Here is a 21,599-nt window from a genome sequence, read left to right on the forward strand (position 1 = left end):
TAACTTCCAGGCCTACCGCCAGCCAGACGCCGGCTAGGCCTACCAAGAAAAAGCAAAAGACGAGGCATATTCCTCCAACCCCCGAGGCCTTGCCCGACTGGCCAGCTTTCAGCCAGGGCCTCTGCAACTCCTTCCTGTCCATTAGGCCTGCTGCAGACCTTCCTCCTGCTGCTCCACCTCCTTTTAGTCTAAGACCTCCCTTGCCTGGGAGAACTCCTGGCCAACCTGCAGAGGAGGAAACGTCGGACTCCTCACCTACTCTTCACAGATTTCTTCCCTCTGGGGTATGGATCCCCAGAAGAAGCCTCTGCAGAACCTGACTCCCTTGTGGAAGACCTTACATTCGGGGACACAGTCAATCTTATGAGAGAACACTTTAAGTGGGAATGCTCAGACATATCTGAAGTTCAAAAAAGATTCTATGACCTGATCCAGATAGAATCTTCTAATGCAGCTCCTATTCCACCTGTCCAGTCTGCCTTCTTGAATGCTTTTGCTGCAGCATGCATGAATCCAGATTCCCAGCCACCTGCCCCTAGAAGGGCAGACAGATTGTACAGAGTACCTGAAGCAGAGAAATTCCTATTCAAGTGCCCTCCAGCAGACCCAGTTACTATTTCTATTGCTACTGATAGGGCAACCAAACTTCTCCCTACTACCACTGTCTTGCCTACAGATAAAGACAGCAAGGCCATGGAGAGGTGGGGAAAAAAGATGTACACTTCTGCTACCCTAGCTTTTAGGGCTACTAATTACTAGTCACACACAGCCAAATACTCCTTGGGCTTACTAAACAAAGCCTCCAAAGAGCTTAATGATATCCCAGACTGTGCTGTCCCTGTCTTCCTTGCTCGGGCTCATCTCCCAAGTTAGTAAACACTCTCTCAGGTGTGTGTATGATGCAGCTGAGGCATCTGCTAGGTCAGCTGCATCTGCTTCTTTGTTGAGGAGATGCTCTTGGCTGTGTCTACAGCCCCTCCTGGATGACTTCAGGGCCAAACTTTTGGATGCACCTTTGGATCACTCTTCCCTGTCTGACACCAAGGTGGCTGACCTTTTCAAGTCACTCCAACAAAAAGGGAATGAATTCCAAGACCTAAAGCATCTCCTTGTCTGTCCATTCCCAAAGTTCCAGAAGAACTGCCAGGCCAAGACACAGTTCATAAGAAAGACTTCAAGGCCCTCTGTCCCCTCCAGGTCTAGAAGACCCCACAGGAGACTAACTACTCACCCTAGGACTTCTCAGGCCACTGCCCAGAGACCAACCTTTCCAGAAAGGGCAGGCCGTGTCTGACTGACTGCCTCCCTTTCTACACCCACCTCCTAGCACCATCCCTGTGTCCTCCCGTCTTTCTCACTGCCTCCCTGCATGGACCCTTGTGACATCCAACAAATGGCTTTTGTCAGTGTGTTGGATCTCTCCTCCTCCAAGACTACCTATCCCCCCCCCCCTTCTCAGAGATCCCTCCTACCCAAAGTCACAAACAGTCTGTTACTCCAAGGCACCATAGAACTAGCCCCACCCCCCCTCGGCTCGAGGGAAAGGCTTCTATTCCAGAATTTGTCTGGTGCCCAGGAAGGGAAGGACCATGGTGACCCATCCTAGACCTTTCCCGTCTCAACACCTTCTTGAAGGTCCCCTCCTTCTGGACGCTAACACTACTCACTGTCTTTCCCCTTATCCTTCCTCAGACCTTCATGGTGACCGTGGACATCAAGGAGGTCTATCTGCACATTCCCATAAGACCGTCCTCCATGAAATTCCTCAGATTCAAAGCAGGCTTCTCTCATTTTCAGTTCTGTGCCTTGTCTTTTGGACTTTCCACCGCACCAACGATATTTACAAAATGGCTAGCCCCAGTTATTGCTTAAGACAAGGGGAATGCATATTTTCCCATACCTAGATGACTTTCTCATTCAAGCAGCAGACAAACCCTCATCGCCCACTCAAAGGAGCTCCTGCACCTTCTGCAGTTTCTAGGGTTCAATCTAAACTTCCCCAAATCCCAACTAAATCATACACAAAATATTGTCTTCCTAGAATACAGAATCATGAAGACCTCAGGATGGCCTTCCTACTGGAGGAAAAAGTGCTTTCCCTGACCCACCACCTACAATCTGCCCTCTTCTCACCCGACCTGACAGTGAGGGAATTTTTCAGACTTCTTGGGTACATGGCAACTACTATTCCCATGCTACCCCTAGCAAGGTTACACTTGATGAAAATGCAATGGTATCTACGCTTGGTAAGGACCCAGCACTGACATCCCCTCTAGTTCAGGATCCCACTCCTTCCCTTGCTACCACCAAGAACTGAAGTGGTGGCTGGCCCAGATTGCCCAAAACCCGGTCCTTCCCCTGCAAATGCCCTCCCCTTCCCAAATCATGCACACAGACACATCAGATCTGGGCTGGGAGGGCAACTCTGGACACAAGAATGGTGCAAGATTTGTGAGCAGACAAAGACAAACAGTGGCATATCATCATCAAGGAAATGTCAGCCATACGTCTTGCCCTGCAAGCCTTCCAGCCTTTCCTCAGACAGGGCATACTAAAGATCTTCACATACAACACCACAGTGATGTGGTACCTGAACAAGCAAGGAGGGATGAAGTCCTACCTCCTCTGCAGGCTAGCACTACAGGTATGAGATCTTACTTTCTCCCAGGGGATCTCCCTGCAGGCAGCCTACATCCCGTCCCAACATAATTGTCAGGCAGATTCTTTATGCAGAACTACCTCAGACAGTCATGAATGGATGCTGTCAAGAGATGTATTCCTGGATCTGATCCATAGGTGGGGTATTCCAGAGGTAGACCTGTTCGCCTCCTCCACAAACAGACAACTCCAGAGCTACTGCTCCAGAACTCACAACCCAAAGGCAGTGCAAACAGACACCTTCTTAATGTCTTGGAAGGAGAGATTTTTGTACTCCTTCCGCCCTTCCCTCTGATCCAGGGAGTCCTACTGAAAATTCAGCAGGACTCACCAAAAATCTTGTTGGTGACTCCCTACTGGCCAAGACAGCACTGGTTTCCCCTACTTCTTTATCTCTCCAAGGGCAATCACCAAGGGCAATCACCACAAGTTAACCCCTCAGTGGATCTACTCACACAGCACAAGGGGACACAGATTCATCCACAGTGGAAATCCCTGCACCTTTCCCTTTGGCTGGTAGCATTCTGATTCCCTTCAGACATCTGTACGACGAGTATGTGTTGTCAGTCCTGCAGGAGGCCTGGCAACCCAACACAAGGAAATCTTATCTCTCTAAATGGAGAAGGATTTCTATCTGGTGTCACGAAAGACAGATGGAGCCGCTGGATAGCAGCCTGCCTCTAATTCTGTCCTACCTGTGTGAACTCCTGAAGACAGGCTTGTCTTACTCCTCCTTAAAAGCCTACCTGCCTGCCATTTCTGCCTGCTTGCCTATGGAACCTCTGCTAGCATCCAGGCTTCCAGCCAAGCTGTTCCTAAAGTGTGTTTTACACTGAAGACCCCTCCTTCCCGGGACCTTAACTATGTGCTAGAAAAACTCACTCTGCCACCCTTCGAACCAGCTGGCAAGGATGACTTGAAATTTTGCACTTGGAAAACAATACTACTAGTAGCTTTGACATCAGCCAGGAGGGTCTCAGAACTCCAAGCCGTTAGGCTACCCCACCCTTCCTAGTTTTCCATATTGACAGGGTCACTCTCAGGATTAATACTTCTTTCACACACACACACCCCCCCCCCCCCCCACAAGGTGGTCAATGACCTCTCCCTGAATCAAGCTATTCACCTACCTACTTTCTTTCCAAATCCTCAGGGAGACAGTGATAGTCCTTCACTCCCTAGATGTCCACAGGCAACTTTGATTCTATTTGCATAAGAACAAGCCTTTACGCAAATCAGACCAGCTGTTTGTTTCCTTCCACCCCTCTGGGGAAAGCTGTGGGAAAAGAAACCATTTCTTCCTGGGTTGCTAGGGCCATTTCCTTTTGTTACACACACACCATGGGGAAGACACTGACAGGCAATGTCGGTGCCCATTCCACAAGAGCCATGGCTTCCTCTGGAGCCTTTTTTAAAGGCCTAGACACCAACTCCATTCTGGAAGCAGCTGCTTGGTCCTCACCTTCACCAGACACTATAAACTGGACTACATCTCAAGGGGCAGGGCAGGATTTGCCAGAGCTCTCCTGCATGGGTTCCTGGAATCCTCATCCAGGCTACCTCTCAGCCAGCAGTGAGCTTTTGTACTCGCCCATTAGTGAATACTGCAACATTGGAATAGAAGGACATAGGAAAGTTGTGTAAAATCTTGCCATAACCATAGATGTCCTTCTCTTCCATGTTGCAGTATTCCCTTCCCCTCTTATCCTTGCACTTGCTCTCCTCGGCTTCTGTACAGGCTATGCCATCAGGACTGGCTCCATCTGGGGCTTCATTGTCTCTGAGGGCTGGTGTGTGCAGATGCCATAAACATTTATGGCCCATGTACCTCCCAACATGTCAGATGTCCGACACACCATCAGGGACTGGCAAAGCTTTGGAAACCTGGCCGGACAAGCTGATCGGAAGAAGGGTAAACTCACTAGTGAATACTGCAACCTGGAAGGGAAGGACATCTATGGTTATTGTAAGATTTTACACAACTTTCCTTTCTCTCAACTTTGCCCTTATCTTCCGTAGGAGCCTCTTCAACTGAAACCCTTTAGAATCCTCTCAATTAACCCAACCAGCAAGCCTCAATTGGACCATTATTTTTGGACTAGATGTCAGGCCTTCTGTGACTGAAACCCATCAGTCAGGTCTGATGCAGCACTCTTCTTAACATACACTGTTGTTGTACAGCTGTATGTTTTGCTGTCTGTAAGACTAAAACACTACTGTCTGAAGATGTTGCACAAAGTATTTTCTCTTTGACTCGAGTAAGACTAAAATGCTGCTGGTCTGCACTTGCAGAAAAGAGCATCTCCAAGAAGTGGATCACTTTCACAAAAAAAAAAAAAAAAGGTTGTCGTGTGTACCAGTACAGTTTCTCTTCCTCCTTGCACCAAAAGCACCATAGAAAAGTTTTGCTCACATCACTGTGACCCTGGTTTTTAATAGCTGCTGCTGACATTAACAAAAATGTTGACTGATAATGTTAGATTTCGGCAAGTACCTGACAGGAAAAGCTTTAGATTTCCATGTGTTTGTGTGTTTTGCATACAAAAACAAATTCCACTGTCAAAGAATGCAAGAGATTTCTCTTGTAAGAAAAAGAAATGGGTAAGCTTTCCATTATTTTGTTTCTAATAGCAAGAAATGGATGTTTAAAAAGTATGGGCTGGTTTCTGTTAACTAAACCATAGTGTTGAGAGAAAAGAAACCTTCAGGGGTATGGTAAAGGAATAGTCCATTCTCAACTCCAGTTTGAGTTGCTGAAAAGAGCATCTCAAATTTTCTGACTTTTACGGTATGAACTGCATAGTGCATTTGTGATTGGGGACCACGGTAGATAGGAAGTGCTAGGTTGTTGTAGAGTTCATAAAACTTGGTACATGCCTGTTGTCTTCAAAAAATGCCATTGATACTGGATGAAAACAGTGTTTGTTCCTGGAGCTGCAACATGTTATATGTTTAATGTGTGTATTATGCTTTTGGTTGAACAAAAGTAGAGAGTTCTTCAGCAGTTGAGTCTTGTTGTTATAATATGTGCCTGTATAAATTGTAAGTTGTTGAAAACTGACTTATTTTTATTTATGTTTTACTTTTTAATCCCATCTAGTACCAGAACCAATGGTTAATCTCAGTTTCATTAAAAACGATTATTATGAAAAAGGTAGTGACATCGTTGTAGTTCACGTGTATGTGAAAGGACTCTGTAAAGAGACTACAAAGGTGCTGTTCCGTGAGAGTGACTTCACAATGATATTTAAGACCAGGTGAGAATTAACTATAAAAGTTTTATTTTATTTTTTATTTTATTTGTTAGAATTTCATTGGAAAAGATACAAACTGTTAAATCTTTGTTTCACTGTGTATGCTAAGAGTTTCCTATGCTATGGCAACATTATTAAAAATGTGAAGTTTATTAAAAATTTAAAATATGTTCAGTCATCCTACCTATCATTTAAACTACCAGTTATGTACTACATTGGTAAGCGTTATGCAGGGTAGTGTGTGCTTGATGTGTATAGTAGATTTCACAGAAGGGCATCAAAATATTGCATATTTGATGTATATGGTTGATTTTTATTGAAGGCACACATCAGCGTGATGGAGACTATAAATCAGGGAAAGTTTAGAAAGTAGCAAGAAACAATCCAAAAATACAGACAAAACATTAAAAACACTAAATTAAAAGAGAAAGATGACCGCTTTTGCATCACAAGAAGATGCTTCATCAGATCTGAAGAATAGCATACAATACAGGCATTTAAATAGTTCAAGACCTAAGAGCAGGTTTTAAAGGGACATATTCATTCAGTCCTTTACCAGCAGTTGCATGAAGCAATAAAATCCACTTAATTTCCAATCTTTCTGTACTGGTTTTAACATCCCCACCCTTAATATTCTGTATAAAAACTTCTAATACAAAAAAATTAAAAGTATGTGTAGGGCCTTCTTTCTTTAGACGTTTTCCAAGTGCATTCCTGTCATCACATTTATTCATACTATAAATATGTTCCCTAATCCTATCTCTGAGATACCGATTTGTTTACAAACATAATAACAATTACAGATAACACAATAGGCAAAATAAACAACATTTTGTGTATTACAATCAGCATAAACGTTACAATTATACCTATGACCTGTAACAGGATGCATAAAATCCTTCCATATGAAGCAGAGTTCCTCCCTAATCCAATTCAAGTGCAACTTGGAAAATTGGATGGGAAACACTTATCAAAGGTATCAGAACTTGTCAGAGATTTGGGATGCATGGCTAGGCTTAAAAAGACCTTTGTGGTCTGTTAGCCTAGTAAACACCTATGAACCTATAAAATAGTCACATTCATTGACTTAGCTGCAGATATTGCAGCCACCACACCTAAAAGTCCCTTAGGTTTATAGCTTCATAGGTGTGTACTAGGCTACACGAGCTACACGAGCTAAATGAGGAATTAAACCCGCACATAAGGCAGCTGTTTAATCTCAGCCTTACCACAGGATACGTGCCCAAGGAGTGGCGTACGGCAACTGTGGTCCCACTCCACAAAGGTGGCGCCTCTACGGACCCTGGTAATTACCGCCCCATAAGCTTAACAAGTCTAGTCTGCAAAGCTATGGAGAGGATCATAATGGAGCTCATAAACAAAGATATAGGGGACTTGCAGACATTGGACCCGACCCAGTTTGGCTTTGTCAAGGGAAGATCATGCCTTTTGAACTTGGTCGACTTCTTGAAATAGTCACCAAGGCCATTGATGAGGAAAGGCAGTCCATACAGCCTACCTTGACCTTGCAAAGGCTTTGACACAATACCCCACTCGGGTATTGTAGAAAAACTTACCAGCTTAAATGTAAACCCATATGTCACAAGATGGGTTGCAAACTGGCTTAAGGACAGAACCCACAGGGTTAGAGTTGCTGGCGCTGTGTCAGACTCCAAGCCGGTCACAAGTGGTGTCCCACAGGGCTCGGTCCTTGGCCCCTATTGTTTGGCATCTACTTCTCAGAAGTACAGGCCAACATGGGAGGACTTTGGCTGACAAAGTTTGCAGATGACTGCAAACTGGGCCATAGTGGAAAGTGCATCGGACACTGATATCCTTCAGAAGGGACTCACGGAAACAGATAGCTGGTGCCAGAGCCATGGCCTGAAGTTAAACGCCAAAAATGTATAGTCATACCCTTCGGGAAAAACAAGGTAACCCCAAGCTACCATATAGGTGGCAATCCACTAAGCACAGAAGAGGTTATCAGGGACCTGGGGACCCAGGTTGACAGTGGCCTTTCTTTTGACACTCACATTGCTAAAGTGGTTAGAAAGACCTTCTACATTGCCCACCTGATCATGAAGGGATTCACATCCAGATCTAGTGAGGTCATTGTTCCCCTGTACTCTTCACTTATCAGACCAATGATCGAGTACAATGCCCCATTCGGGATGTATCTCACCCGACATCTGCAGCAATTGGAGAGACCCCAAAAGTTCCTCACCAAAAGGATAAAGGGACTCCAAAATCTGTCATATGCTGCCAGATTGAAGAAACTCCAGCTCTATTCAGTCGCATACCGTCTGCTCAGAGGTGACATGTGCCTGACATACAAGGCCATGTCCAACCCGGAATTAATGGACATGCTCCACCTCAAAAATCCAAATCCACCAAAACCACTAGAGCAAGCGACTTAAACCTTAGCACGGATATAAATAGGACGTGCTGGAGGGATAGATTTATCACTCAGAGACTCCCTATGCTGTGGAATAAAATCCCGGTCCATGTGAGGCAGAGCACCTCGCTGACTCTGTTCAAGAGAAATCTAGACCTGTGGATGGGAGATCGTAGGTTTACCCCGGGAATCATCTCTGGGTCACTGCTGGACAGAGGCACAACAAACTAATGGGCACAGTATTTTTTCATATAAGGGGTGGCGTAAGCCACAATAATTTGGGCTAGGCTTATAAATGCCTTAGGGCAGATAGCCTAGTATAAACCTATGAACCTATGAACCTATAATGGCCCCAGAGCCTTTACAAGCCTAGCCCATAGGATTACCCTGGCATCATGCCACCCGACCTTAGTTCCCAGTGTCTCTGTCGAGTAGATCCATTGGCGTGATCCCCAGGGTGAATTTTCTATTTTCCATCCACTCATCAAGATTCCTCTTGAAGAGGGCCAGTGACGTGCTCTGTTTGACATGTATGGGAAGTCTGTTCCATAGCATGGGTAGTCTCTGGGTATAGGTTCATAAAGTTGGTCTAAGTTCAATGTCTTTCATGAGGGGTTTGTAGCAAACCATTCTTTTAATTGACTTAAAATTCCTGTATGCGAGTTTCGGTTCACTTCCTATAATTTCTCTAAATTTGGTATCCGTCATGAGTATATTCCATTGTTTCTTGATGATGCAGCAAACATGATGCACATTATTGGAATAATTCACAGCTAGCCTCACTGTATCATTTCCACCATTCATAGGTACCTGTATATTACTATGAGCATTACCGAAATATGGCTGTGCTATCGTCTGGCGATATGCCAGTGCCTCATTATGTATTTGGTGAACCATAGGCTCACAATAACCCCTCTGGCAGAACTCATTCGCCAATGTGTCATAGGAAATATACATATTACTAGCTTTGTTATGTAATCTTGCATGTCTAAAAAATTGGCCCTTCATTACATATTCCTCAAGGTGGTTACACTCAGCCCATTCAGATAGTTTCATCAAAAAGTGTCCAGTATCTCTTATACCAGTTTCAGCATTATCAATTATCGGATGTAGCTGTTTATCACAAAAATAGACAAGGGCTCAATAACCCACCCCTTCCCTGATACTATTGGCCTCATTGGGGGGGGGGGGTCAACGTATGATTTGTGAACCTTAGGGGGGGGTCTATAGATAATAGGTACAATGGTACAATAGAGTGGTCAACACTGAAATATTCAAATAACTTTATAGTCTAGTCACAGCTTCCATTAGCAGCATATATATATATATATATATATATATATATATATATATATATATATATATATATATATATATATATATATGATATATAGATTCACTGTACAATCTCGAAATACTGAAATATCACATTTCAGTATCTCGAGACTGTACCCGCGGTGGTGGTGCTGCGGTAGCATTGTCACCTTACAGTAAGACGCTGTCCGGTTCGATTCTCAGCTAGAGCGTCTTACTTTTTTTAAAATCGCAGCTGTAATCTTGTAGATTTCTGGCTGCTGGAAGTGTCAGGAGGGATGGTGCTGTTGTTGGCACATAAATCTTTCCAGTCTGTCAACCATACCCCATAGTTTAATGCCAGTCTGGAATGCCTCAGATGTTTTGCATTTTGAAAGAGCTTTGGTGCACTTGCTAGTTTCAAGTTGTTTTTTTTCTAATGGTAAAAATTTCTGTAAAGTATTCTTTCTCAGTTTAATTGGAAGCTGTTTTAAAAGTTCCAGTTATACATTTTTCCTGAGTCCTTGTTTTATTTTTCTTGATTCCTATTTTTCTTTAAACCAACATTTAATGGGGTTGTATTGGCCTTAGGCTTTCATTGCAGGAGTGGCTTAATCGAAGTGCCAGTGCAAACAAACAGCAGGAATGGTTTAATTGAAGATGGTTTAATTGAAGTGCCCCTGCAGCAAGCAGGTCATCCCTGCAGACAATCAGCCTTTTTGTTTTAGTTGCTGTTATGACATACAACGTTCTAATTTGTCTTCAGAGGAGAGTTAACAGTACCACAAACAAGCGGTGCAGGAGGACTTTAGAAATCTAATCTCCAAAAGGTTATATGTAAACTGTGAACCTTCTGCTACAGAGTCCAGATCTCTCAACAAATCCAGACATCTTATTCTGCAGTAGCTTGACCTGACAGGAGACACCCCCCACAGGGGTCTTTGTGCATATAAATGCCTGGCCCTCAATGTCTTTTATTTTTTTTATACAAGACAACATTATTCTTTTGGGAAAATTTGGCTAGGCATAGAAAGGCCCTCCGGGTCGTTACTATTAACAATCTTTGAGTCTGTGAATCGTTCTTAGGTTAATTTCCTTTGCTATTAAGCATTTGGCAGAAACGTGGAAACATCATAGCTGAGAATGCCCATGCATGTTTGCTTACCTGGCTGCTTAAGCAAATTTGCCTTCACAGCGTGTAATGCACAAATAAAGGACACTGAAGGTCATTCTGCCAGGCACCATACTTCTCATAATCCTGACACAAACTTCATTCATTTATTTATTGTGACTTTACGATTTTATATAATGCTAAAGAAGTTTTTTTTCTGGACATATTTCTAGTGCTTTCGCTTCTTGCACATTTATGCTCAACTGTAAATGGCCATTTGGCCGCATGTACCTACTCTAATATATCCTCTGTTTTTGAGCTAGGCTTCCCTTTCACATCAAGCAGAGTACTTCACTTGCAGTCTTTAAAACCAGTCTAGATGACTGTTTAGGTGATTGGTCCTCCTATTCCAGATTAAAAAAAAATGCAATCTACTTAATGGTGGACACTGATAGTCTCCCACCAGTACTGGGTAATGTTGCTAGGCTGAGCTCCTTGATGGTGTCCTTGCCTTAAACTTAGGAAGGCTCTGTGAACCTATATTACCAACCAAAACCTGCGCAGGTATTACCGTCATTGTTTCAAAGAGGAGCACAATGTAAATAACTGCCTCGTGTCAGTATTTGAGTCCTGCCATTTGAAGGTTCTGGAGGAAGAAGCTTTTGCCCTATTTTGTGACAAAAAAGAGGTGGCAGACAGAAAGAGCTTTTTGTGAGAGAATTGACAGGGACTTCTGCATACATCTGCTGCCAGACACGAAAGCACCAGTCTAAAGGGAAACTTTCAAAGAGCAATGCTTGTTGCTGCTTTTTGTTTGTTTTGTAAAATACTTTTTATTAAATTTAAGTATGATTAAAATTCATGAAATTAGTATTGTTTCAATCTTTGATGTTAGCCAGAAGTGCTTTTCACAGCACCCGCAATATACCTAGTATCGACTCCTGCTTCATTTCATACATTTATTGGTAACATATCTTAGTACGATTGTAAAGTCTTTTTTATAAGATCCATTGCTCCTACTATTGTTGGAACTGTGTGTATCCTCCTTCTGCATTGCCCTCATTTCTGCCTGCAAATCCTGGTATTTTATAACTTTGTCTCTCTATGTATATGACACTCCACTCCAGTCATTGGGTCTAGCAATTTCAATGATTAATGCTACTTTGGTCTTTTCATGAACTACTATATCTGGTTTTCTCACATCTTTTTTTTTTTCAACTGTTGTTAATGAGTAATCCTGTGTGATGTAGACTTCATTTTCTGTAATGCTTTGTGGCTTATATTGCCAACGTTTTTCAGCTACTTCAGTATTATGTTTGCACAATCTCCAATGCGACTGTTTCCAGATGTTCATCGTGCATACAGCTGCAGTCATAACAGATGGGTTCTCCTGCCATCAGGCGGGTCCTCGGTCTGCCGAATTCCAAAGTCTAGGTCCGGCGTCGGTTGTCGTCGCTTCTTCCCTGACGTCAGTGCGACAGGGGTATAAAAGAACCAGCCGATGCCATTTTCTTCAGTCTTTCTTGCCGTGCGGTGCCCGAAGCAGAAGCAGTTCGCAAGTGCCGGTCGGCCAGCTCCTGAGATTACGAAAATTTGGAAACCGAAGTCGTCTTAAAAGCTAAGTACCCCATTGGGCAAACTTTTCTTGCATCAGACCGATGTCAGACAAAGTTAATAATTGTATTTCTTGTGGGAAGCAAATACCGCATAAGGATTTCCATTCCCTCTGTATTCCTTGCTTAGGCCCAGACCACGATGTCTCGGTCTGTCGCTTTTGTGCTACATTCAACAAACTCACTATTAAGCGTTGGGCGGAGTTCGCCCAGCATTTTTTTTGGGAAAGCATTTAACTATACTATGTCGTCGGATACTCCGACTCCGGTTTTGTCTAAAAAACGCAAAGACAAGGAACGACACTCGAGGTCCGCGGCCTCTACCGACACCACGCCAAAGCCTACTACACGTGGTCCGGTTCTCAGCGAGGTGCCTACGCAGCCCCTGATTACCGACGACACATCTTTGGCGGTGTCTCCTGTACCCGAGGTCGCAGGCTCCTCGGCCCACACCCCGACTACAGATACCGAAGCCACTCTTGGTGTTGAAACACAGAATGTGGACAGGTCCACCTCCACTCAAGGTGTCTTCAGACCTTCCTCTTCTTTCTCCATCAAGGCTTTCAACAAGTCTAAAGCAACCATGCACTCTAAGAGACCAGCTACACAGGGCCCATCTCCAGGCCCCATGCCTAAGAAACAGATGCTTAAAATGGCTGAGGATTTAATTACTCTAATCAGAGGTTCTCAGCCACCTCCGGACAAAAGGCCCAGAGTGGAGGAAGATTTCCCCCTCCTCTGATCAGGGCTCCATTATTTCAGAACACTCTGATGATCAGGAACAGTCTTACTCCCCTTTTGAAGACTCTGATGCAGAGGAGTCTATTCCTTCTGTATCCCCCCCTGAGGATTACTCATTTTGGGAAACTTTGCATACCTTAAGGGAACACTTCCACTGGGAAGGCCAGGATTATTCAGATTCCAAGAAAAGGCTCAGGGAATTTCTTTTGTTACCCCAGCACAGGCCTCTGGCTATACCTCCTGTCTTGGACATCCTAGATGATGTTTACTCGAGGCCTGCCTTAACCCGGACTCTTTACCTCCAGCTCCAGTTAAGCCTGACAGGTACTACAGGGTTCCTGACTCACACCAATTTCTATACAAAAGCCATGCTGCTGTCCTAGAAACCATCTCACAGGGGCCCAAGGGAGTTAAGGCCTCCATTGCCAAAAATCCATTGCCTTCCGAGAGAGATTCCAGATCCTTAGAAAGGTGGGGAAAAAAGGTATATACCTCGGCTACCTTATCCATGAGGGCCTTAAACTGTCAGTTTCATATGCTAAAATGCCAACAGTTTTTGTTATCACAATTGAAAAGTAAAATGTCACAACCTGAACAACCAGACTTGAAGGAGTTGCAGGATTTGATGCATAGTGCAGAACAAGTGGGTAAACATACCTTACAATGTGGTTTTGATGCTCTAGAGGCCTCATGTAGAGCTGCTGTTACAGGCTCAGTCATACGTAGGCATGCATGGCTCAAGGAACAAGCCTTGCCTGATCATGTCAAAGCTAAATTACTAGACACCCCTCTTCAAAAGGATGTACTATTTGGGGCTAATGCTGAGGAAGTATTACGGAAAATGGAGGAAAAGGCTAAATCAACGCAAACTGTGAAAGAATTTCTGCAGGTTCAACCCCCACGTTTTTGTAGAAATTGGCCTTCCAAAAACACATCCTTTCCTGCCACAGACAGACCTCAAAGAGGCAGATACAGGCGCCCGAGGGGCAGAGGACAATCACAAGGATCGTATAGAGGCAGACAATGGCAAGCTCCTACACAAAGAGGTGGTGAGGACAACTCGCAATCTTTCAGAAAGCAAACCCAATGACTTTCCCCTTTGCATGCCAACTAGGTCTCAAATGGCAGCCCCCTTAGGAGGAAAGCTGGCACTATTTTCAAAAAATTGGCATGTTGTCACAAAGGACAAATGGATCCTGGACATTATAAACAGAGGCTACAAATGCCATTTTCATACCCTTCCAAAAATGAGAGGCATGCCAAACCTGCCACACAATCAAAGGGCAGAGGCACAAAGGCAAATTTCAGATCTCATAAACATGAAAGCTATTCAAGAGGTACCTACACACGAACAAGGTCAAGGTTTTTATTCCAGGCTATTTCTGGTGCCAAGGAAGGGAAAAGATTGGAGACCTATTTTGGATCTATCCATCCTAAACACATTCCTACTCGTACCAAAATTCAAGATGCTCACTCTACAGCAACTTCTTCCCATGCTGGGCAAGGAGTCTTGGGCTGGTAACATTGGACCTCGAGGAGGCATACCTGCATGTCCCAATCAGACAGAATTGCAGAAGATACCTCAGATTTCTTGCAGGTTCAACCCATTATCAATTCTCTGCATTGCCCTTTGGCTTATCTACTGCGCCCAGAGTATTCACGAAATGCCTGGCATCAGTAATTGCCTACTGCAGACTTCAAGGGATACAAATATACCCTTATTTGGACGACTGCCTGATCCAAGCGGACAGCAAGCACATTCTTCTGAAACATCTGGCTTATGTAATAATGTTATTAAACTCTCTGGGATACACAGTCAACAAAGAGAAATCAAAGCTAATACCCTCTCGGAAGATAATTTTCCTGGGTGCCAATTTGGACACAAACACCCAGATGGCCTACCTCACGCCAGAGAAGCAGGGGCAACTAATTCAATACTTCAGAACACTGGCAAATTGCACCAGGCTGACTGCAAGAAAAATCCTGCAGGCTCTGGGATTCATGGCATCTTGCATCTTACTAATCCCATGTGCAAAGCTGCATATGAGAAAACTACAATGGTACCTAAAAAAACATATGGTCTCAACACAGCCACAGTTTGGAAACAATAATACCACTAATTCCATGTCTGCAAAAGGAATTTCTGTGGTGGGCTCAAGCATGTCAAACAAACACAGGTCTTCCATTCAGCAAGCCTCATGCAAATCAAGTCATCACAACAGACGCCTCGGACTACGCCTGGGGGACGCACATGACAGACCGGTGCATTCGGGGCAAATGGTCCCAAAAAGAAAAGCACCTTAACATCAATCAAAAAGAAATGCTAGCAGTAATAAATGCTATTATAGCTTTCAAGGACCTTCTACAACCAGGTCAACTATTGATAAGAACGGACAACACCACAGTTATGTGGTACATAAACAAGCAGGGAGGAACACATTCTTACCCCCTATGCAGACTGGCCATGTCACTTTTGAACATGGCCATGGACTTACAAATGGAACTACAAGCACAGTACTTGCCAGGCAAGGAAAACACGCTGGCAGACAACCTAAGCAGGAATATGACAGATCCACACGAATGGAAGTTGCATCCAAACGTTTTTACAGAAATAATCCAGGAATGGGGAAGGCCAGACACAGATCTCTTTGCCTCCCACAAAAATCATCAATTGACAAAATTCTGCTCAAGGATCTTCCCTCCAAAGGCCTGGAGAGTGGACGCTCTCTCTTTCAGTTGGAAATCAATGACAGTTTATGCCTTCCCGCCACTTCCTCTGCTGCCCAAAGTTCTATTGAAGACCAGAGTAGACAGACCAAAGATGATCCTCATTGCTCCGGACTGGCCAAGGCAACACTGTTACCCACTCCTGAGGAGCCTGACGCATTCCCCACCATGGACCCTGCCTCTAATGCCTCTTCTTCTGACTCAGCACAGCTTCAAAACTCTTCACAGTCAGCTAAAAACACTCAATCTAGCCGCATGGAAGATTCCTTAGCATCACAGCAGGCCCTACTCTCCAAGGAGGTGCAGGATGTCATTTTGGAGGCCAGAAGGCCATCAACTAGAAAAGCTTACTCCGCAAAATGGAAACATTTTTGTGTCTGGAATGAGAAAAAGGGCCAGGACCCTGGAAAACTGAATTTACCTCAAATACTACAATATTTGGCTGAACTGCTAAGCAGTGGACTTTCTTTCTCCTCCATCAAAATCCATGCCTCAGCCATTTCTGCAGAATACAACACTGATCCACCTTTGTTCTCTCACCCTCTCTTAAGACAGTTCCTCAGAGGGGCTAAGAATTTAAGACCTCCAAGGAAACAACCAATACCTGCTTGGGATCTTAATTTAATTCTGGAAAAACTGATCTTGCCTCCTTTTGAGCCAGCTGCCTCATCAGATTTGCAATATTTGTCCTGGAAAACAGCTTTCCTTCTGGCTATCACCTCAGCTCATAGAGTTTCAGAACTACAGGCTGTCATGGCTGTCCAGCCTTTTATCATCTTCCATCAGGACAGAGTTTCCTTATGAACCAACCCGTCCTTTATGCCTAAAGTGGTATCCAGGGTAGCTTTAAATCAGGCCATACATTTACCTACTTTTTATCCTAATCCTCAAAACAAAGGGGAGAGATTACTACATTCCTTGGACATCCACAGACAACTGCATTATTATTTGGACAGAACAAAGCCTTTCAGAAAATCAGAACAGCTCTTTGTGGCCTATGCGGTAGGAGCTCTAGGAAAGCCAATTTCCAAACAGACAATCTCAAAATGGATAGCCCACTGCATACGCTTTTGCTATTCTTTTCATGGCAAAACTGTACCTACAGGCATTAGAACCCATTCCACCAGGGCCACAGCCACCTCTGCAGCCTTCCTCAGAGGAGTACCTACCAAGGATATTTTGGAAGCAGCCACTTGGAGTTCTGTGCATACCTTCTCCAAGCACTACAACCTACCATTATACTCCAAATCTAGAGCAGGCTTTGCCACTGCAGTCTTGCAGGGCATTTTGGCTCCTCCTAGATGTTCATCGTGCATACAGCTGCAGTAATCACAGATGGGGTTTTCAGCCGTCAGGCGGTCCCTCGGTCGGCCGAATTCCAAAGTCTTGGTCCGGCGTCGGTTGTCGTCGCTTACTCTTCTGACGTCAGTAAGGCCAGAGTATATAAGACACAGCCGACGCCATGTTCTTCAGTCTTTTTTGCCGCGCGGTGCCCGAAGCAGAAGCAGTTCGCAAGTGCCGGTCGGCCAGCTCCTGAATTACGAAAAAATTGGAACCGAAGACTTCTTTAAAGCTAAGTACCCGTTGGGAAAACTTTTCTTGCCTCAGACCGATGTCAGAAAAAGTTAATAATTGTATTTCTTGTGGGAAGCAAATACCGCATAAGGATTTCCATTCCCGTTGCATACCTTGTTTGGGCCCAGACCACGACGTCTCGGGCTGTCGCTTTTGCGCTACCTTCAATAAACGCACTATCAAGCGTCGGGCGGAGTTCGCCCAACACTACTTTGGTAAAGCTTTTGATTATAAGATGTCGTCGGACACTCAGACTACCGTTTTGTCCAAAAAACGCAAGGAAAAGGACCGACACGCGAGACCCGCGGTCCCCGCCGACACCACGCCAAAACAGGCTACACTTGGTCCGGTTCTCAGCGAGACGCCTTTGCAGTCCCTGACTACCGACGACACTCCTTTGGCGGTGTTCTCGGTACCCGAGACCGCTGGGTCCTCGGTCCATTCCCAGACTACAACCGAAGCCCCTGCTAATGTCGAGCCTACTAATGTGGACAGGTCCACCTCCACCCATGGTGTATTTAGGCCCTCATCTTCTTTTTCAATAAAGGCTTTTACTAAATCCAAAGCAGCCAGGCATCCCACGAGGCCTGTTGCACAGGGCCCATCTCCTGGACCCATGCCTAAGAAACAGATGCTTAAAATGGCTGAGGATTTAATTACTCTTATCAGAGGTTCTCAGCCCCCTCCTGACAAGAGACCCAGAGTGGAGGAAGAATCTCCCTCTTCTGATCAGGGATCCATTTTATCAGAACATTCTGATGCAGAGGAACACTCTTACTCCCCTTTTGAGGATTCGGATGCAGAACAGTCCATTCCTTTTGTGTATCCCCTCCTGAGGATTTTTCTTTTGGGGAAACCTTGCACACTTTGAGGGAACACTTCCATTGGGAAGGCCAAGACTTTTCAGATTCCAAGAAAAGACTTAGGGAATTTCTTTGGTTACCTCAGCACAGACCTCTGGCTATACCCCCTGTTTTGGATGTACTGGATGATGTCTATTCGGAGGCTTGCCTTGACCCTGATTCTCTGCCTCCTGCACCAGTAAAACCTGATAGGTGTTACAGAGTACCCAGCTCTCACCAATTTCTCTACAAAGGCCATAATGCTGACCCTGAAACCATTTCACAAGGCCCCAAGGGATTAAAGGCCTCCACTGCCAAGAATCCACTCCCTGCAGAAAGGGAATCCAGATCTCTAGAAAGGTGGGGTAAAAAGGTATATACCTCGGCCACCCTAGCCATGAGGGCCTTAAACTGTCAGTTTCATATGATTAAATATCAACAGTACCTGTTATCACAATTAAGGAACAAAATGTCTCAACCTGAACAACCAGATTTAAAAGAGTTACAGGATATGATGCATAGTGCGGAGCAAGTGGGTAAACACACCTTACAATGTGGTTATGATGCCCTAGAGGCTTCCAGTAGAGCGGCTGCCACAGGATCAGTCATTCGCAGATATGCCTGGCTTAGGGAACAAAATTTACCTGATCCATGTGAAAGCTAAACTTCTTGATGCTCCTTTACAAAAGGATGTACTATTTGGTACTAATACTGAGGACATACTACGGAAAATGGAAGAAAAAGCCAAATCTATGCAAACTGTCAAGGCTTTCTTACAGGTCCAACCACCACGTTTTAGCAGAAATTGGCCTTCAAAAAACTGGTCCTTTCCAGCCACTGACAAGCCCCAAAGAGGTAGATACAGACGCACAAGGGGCAGAGGACAATCACAAGGATCATATAGAGGCAGACAATGGCAATCTCCAGCACCAAGAGGTGGTGAAGACAGTGCACAACAATACAGGAAGCAAACCCAATGACTCCCTCATTTCCATGCCAAGCAAGTCTCAGCTGACAGCACCTTTGGGAGGGAAACTAGCATTATTTGCAAGCAATTGGCATATTGTCATAACAGAAAAATGGATACTGGACATTATAAACAGAGGCTACAAATTTCAATTTCACACTCTTCCAAAAATGAGAGGCATGCCAAACCTGCCACAAAATCAAAGTGCAGAGGCACAACTGCAAATTTCAAAGCTCCTAAACATGAGAGCTATACAAAAGGTACCTACACACCAACAAGGTCAAGGTTTTTATTCAAGACTTTTTCTGGTACCAAGAAAAGGAACCGACTGGAGACCCATTTTGGACTTATCCATCCTAAACACATTCCTACTGCCAAAATTCAAGATGCTCACATTACAGCAACTTCTTCCCATGCTGGGCAAGGAGTTTTGGCTGGTAACATTGGACCTCAAGGAGGCATACCTGCATGTCCCAATCAGACAAAGCTGCAGAAGATACCTCAGATTTCTTGCAGGTTCAATCCACTATCAATTCTCTGCATTGCCCTTTGGCTTATCTACTGCGCCCAGAGTATTCACAAAGTGCCTGGCATCAGTGATTGCCTACTGCAGACTTCAAGGGATACAAATTTACCCTTATCTGGACGACTGCCTGATCCAAGCGGACAGCAAACGCATACTACTGGAACATCTGGCATATGTGACACGGTTACTGCTTTCTCTGGGATATACCATCAACAAGGAGAAATCAAGACTAACACCATCTCAGAAAATAACCTTCCTGGGTGCCAACTTGGACACAAACACCCAGATGGCATATCTTACGCCAGAAAAACAAGGGGAACTATCTCAGTACTTCAAAACACTAGCAAAAAGTACCAGGCTTACTGCAAGGAAAATCCTGCAGGCTCTGGGATTCATGGCATCTTGCATTCTTCTAATCCCATGTGCAAAGCTGCATATGAGGAAACTTCAATGGTACCTAAAAAATCTATGGTCTCAACACAGTCACAGTCTGGAAGCAATTATACCAATAATTCCATGTTTGCAAAAGGAATTTCTATGGTGGGCCCAAGCATGTCAAGTAAACACAGGCCTTCCATTCTGCAAGCCTCAAGCAAAACAAGTCATAACCACAGACGCCTCAGATTACGCCTGGGGGGTGCACATGAAGGACAGGTGCATTCAGGGCAGATGGTCCCAAAAGGAAAAGCACCTTCACATCAATCAAAAAGAAATGCTAGCAGTAATAAATGCAATTACAGCTTTCAAGGACTTCCTGCATCCAGGACAATTACTGATAAGAACAGACAACACCACAGTAATGTGGTACATAAACAAACAAGGAGGAACACATTCATACCCCTTGTGCAGACTAGCCATGACTCTTTGGAACTTGGCTCTGGAAAGACAAATCGAACTTCAAGCACAGTACTTGCCAGGACTGGAAAACACACTGGCAGACACTCTAAGCAGAAATATGACAGATCCACACGAATGGAAGTTACATCCTCAGGTGTTTACAGAGATAATCCAAGCGTGGGGAGGCCAGAGATACATCTTTTTGCGTCCCACAGGAACCGTCAGCTGCAAAAGGTTTGTTCAAGGACCTTTCATCCAAGGGCCTGGCAAGTCGACGCCTTTCATTCAGTTGGACAGCATGGACAGTTTATGCATTCCCACCTCTGCCCCTTCTGCCCAAGGTGCTTTTGAAAGCAAGAACAGACAAACCAAGGATGATACTGATTGCTCCAGATTGGCCAAGGCAACACTGGTATCCACTCCTGAGGAGCCTAACACATACTCCTCCCTGGTCCCTGCCTCTAATGCCTCTCCTACTGACTCAGAACAGCTACAAAACTCTTCACAGTCAGCTGAAAACACTCAACCTCGCTGCATGGAAAATTCCTTGACACCACAACAGTCCCTACTTTCCAAGGAGGTGCAGGATGTCATTTTGGAGGCCAGAAGACCATCTACTAGAAAAGCTTAGAGGCCAGGACCCTAGAAAATTGAACTTGCCTCAGGTTTTACAGTACCTAGCTGAACTGCTGAACAGTGGACTTTCATTTTCTTCCATAAAAATACATGCCTCAGCCATTTCTGCAGAATTCAACACGGATCCTCCTTTATTCTCTCACCCACTCTTACGACAGTTCCTCAGAGGGGCTAAGAATATAAGACCTCCAAGGAAGCAACCAATACCAGCCTGGGACCTTAATTACATACTAGAAAAATTAACATTGCCTCCCTTTGAACCTGCTGCCTCAGATCTGCAACATTTGTCCTGGAAAACAGCTTTCCTTCTGGCCATCACTTCAGCTCGTAGGGTTTCTGAAATACAGGCCCTCATGGCGGTGCAGCCCTTCCTCATCTTCCATCAGGACAGGGCTTCCCTTCGTACCAACCCATCTTTTAT

At 44.6% G+C, this 21,599-nt stretch overlaps 1 protein-coding gene across 1 annotated transcript in view; it reads left to right on the forward strand.

The window, feature by feature from the left end:
- The window catches only part of USP19 (ubiquitin specific peptidase 19), a 3,461,697-nt gene that overhangs the window by 470,790 nt on the left and 2,969,308 nt on the right, over window positions 1-21,599 (forward strand). The window contains exon 5 of the mRNA XM_044078491.1: window positions 5,759-5,915. Coding sequence (XP_043934426.1) covers window positions 5,759-5,915 — 157 coding nt within the window. The remainder of the gene's footprint in view (window positions 1-5,758; window positions 5,916-21,599) is intronic.

This window comes from Protopterus annectens, chromosome 7.part1 (assembly GCF_019279795.1).
Source record: "Protopterus annectens isolate FY-2018-M chromosome 7.part1, PAN1.0, whole genome shotgun sequence".
Classification (NCBI taxonomy): Eukaryota; Metazoa; Chordata; order Ceratodontiformes; family Protopteridae; genus Protopterus; species Protopterus annectens.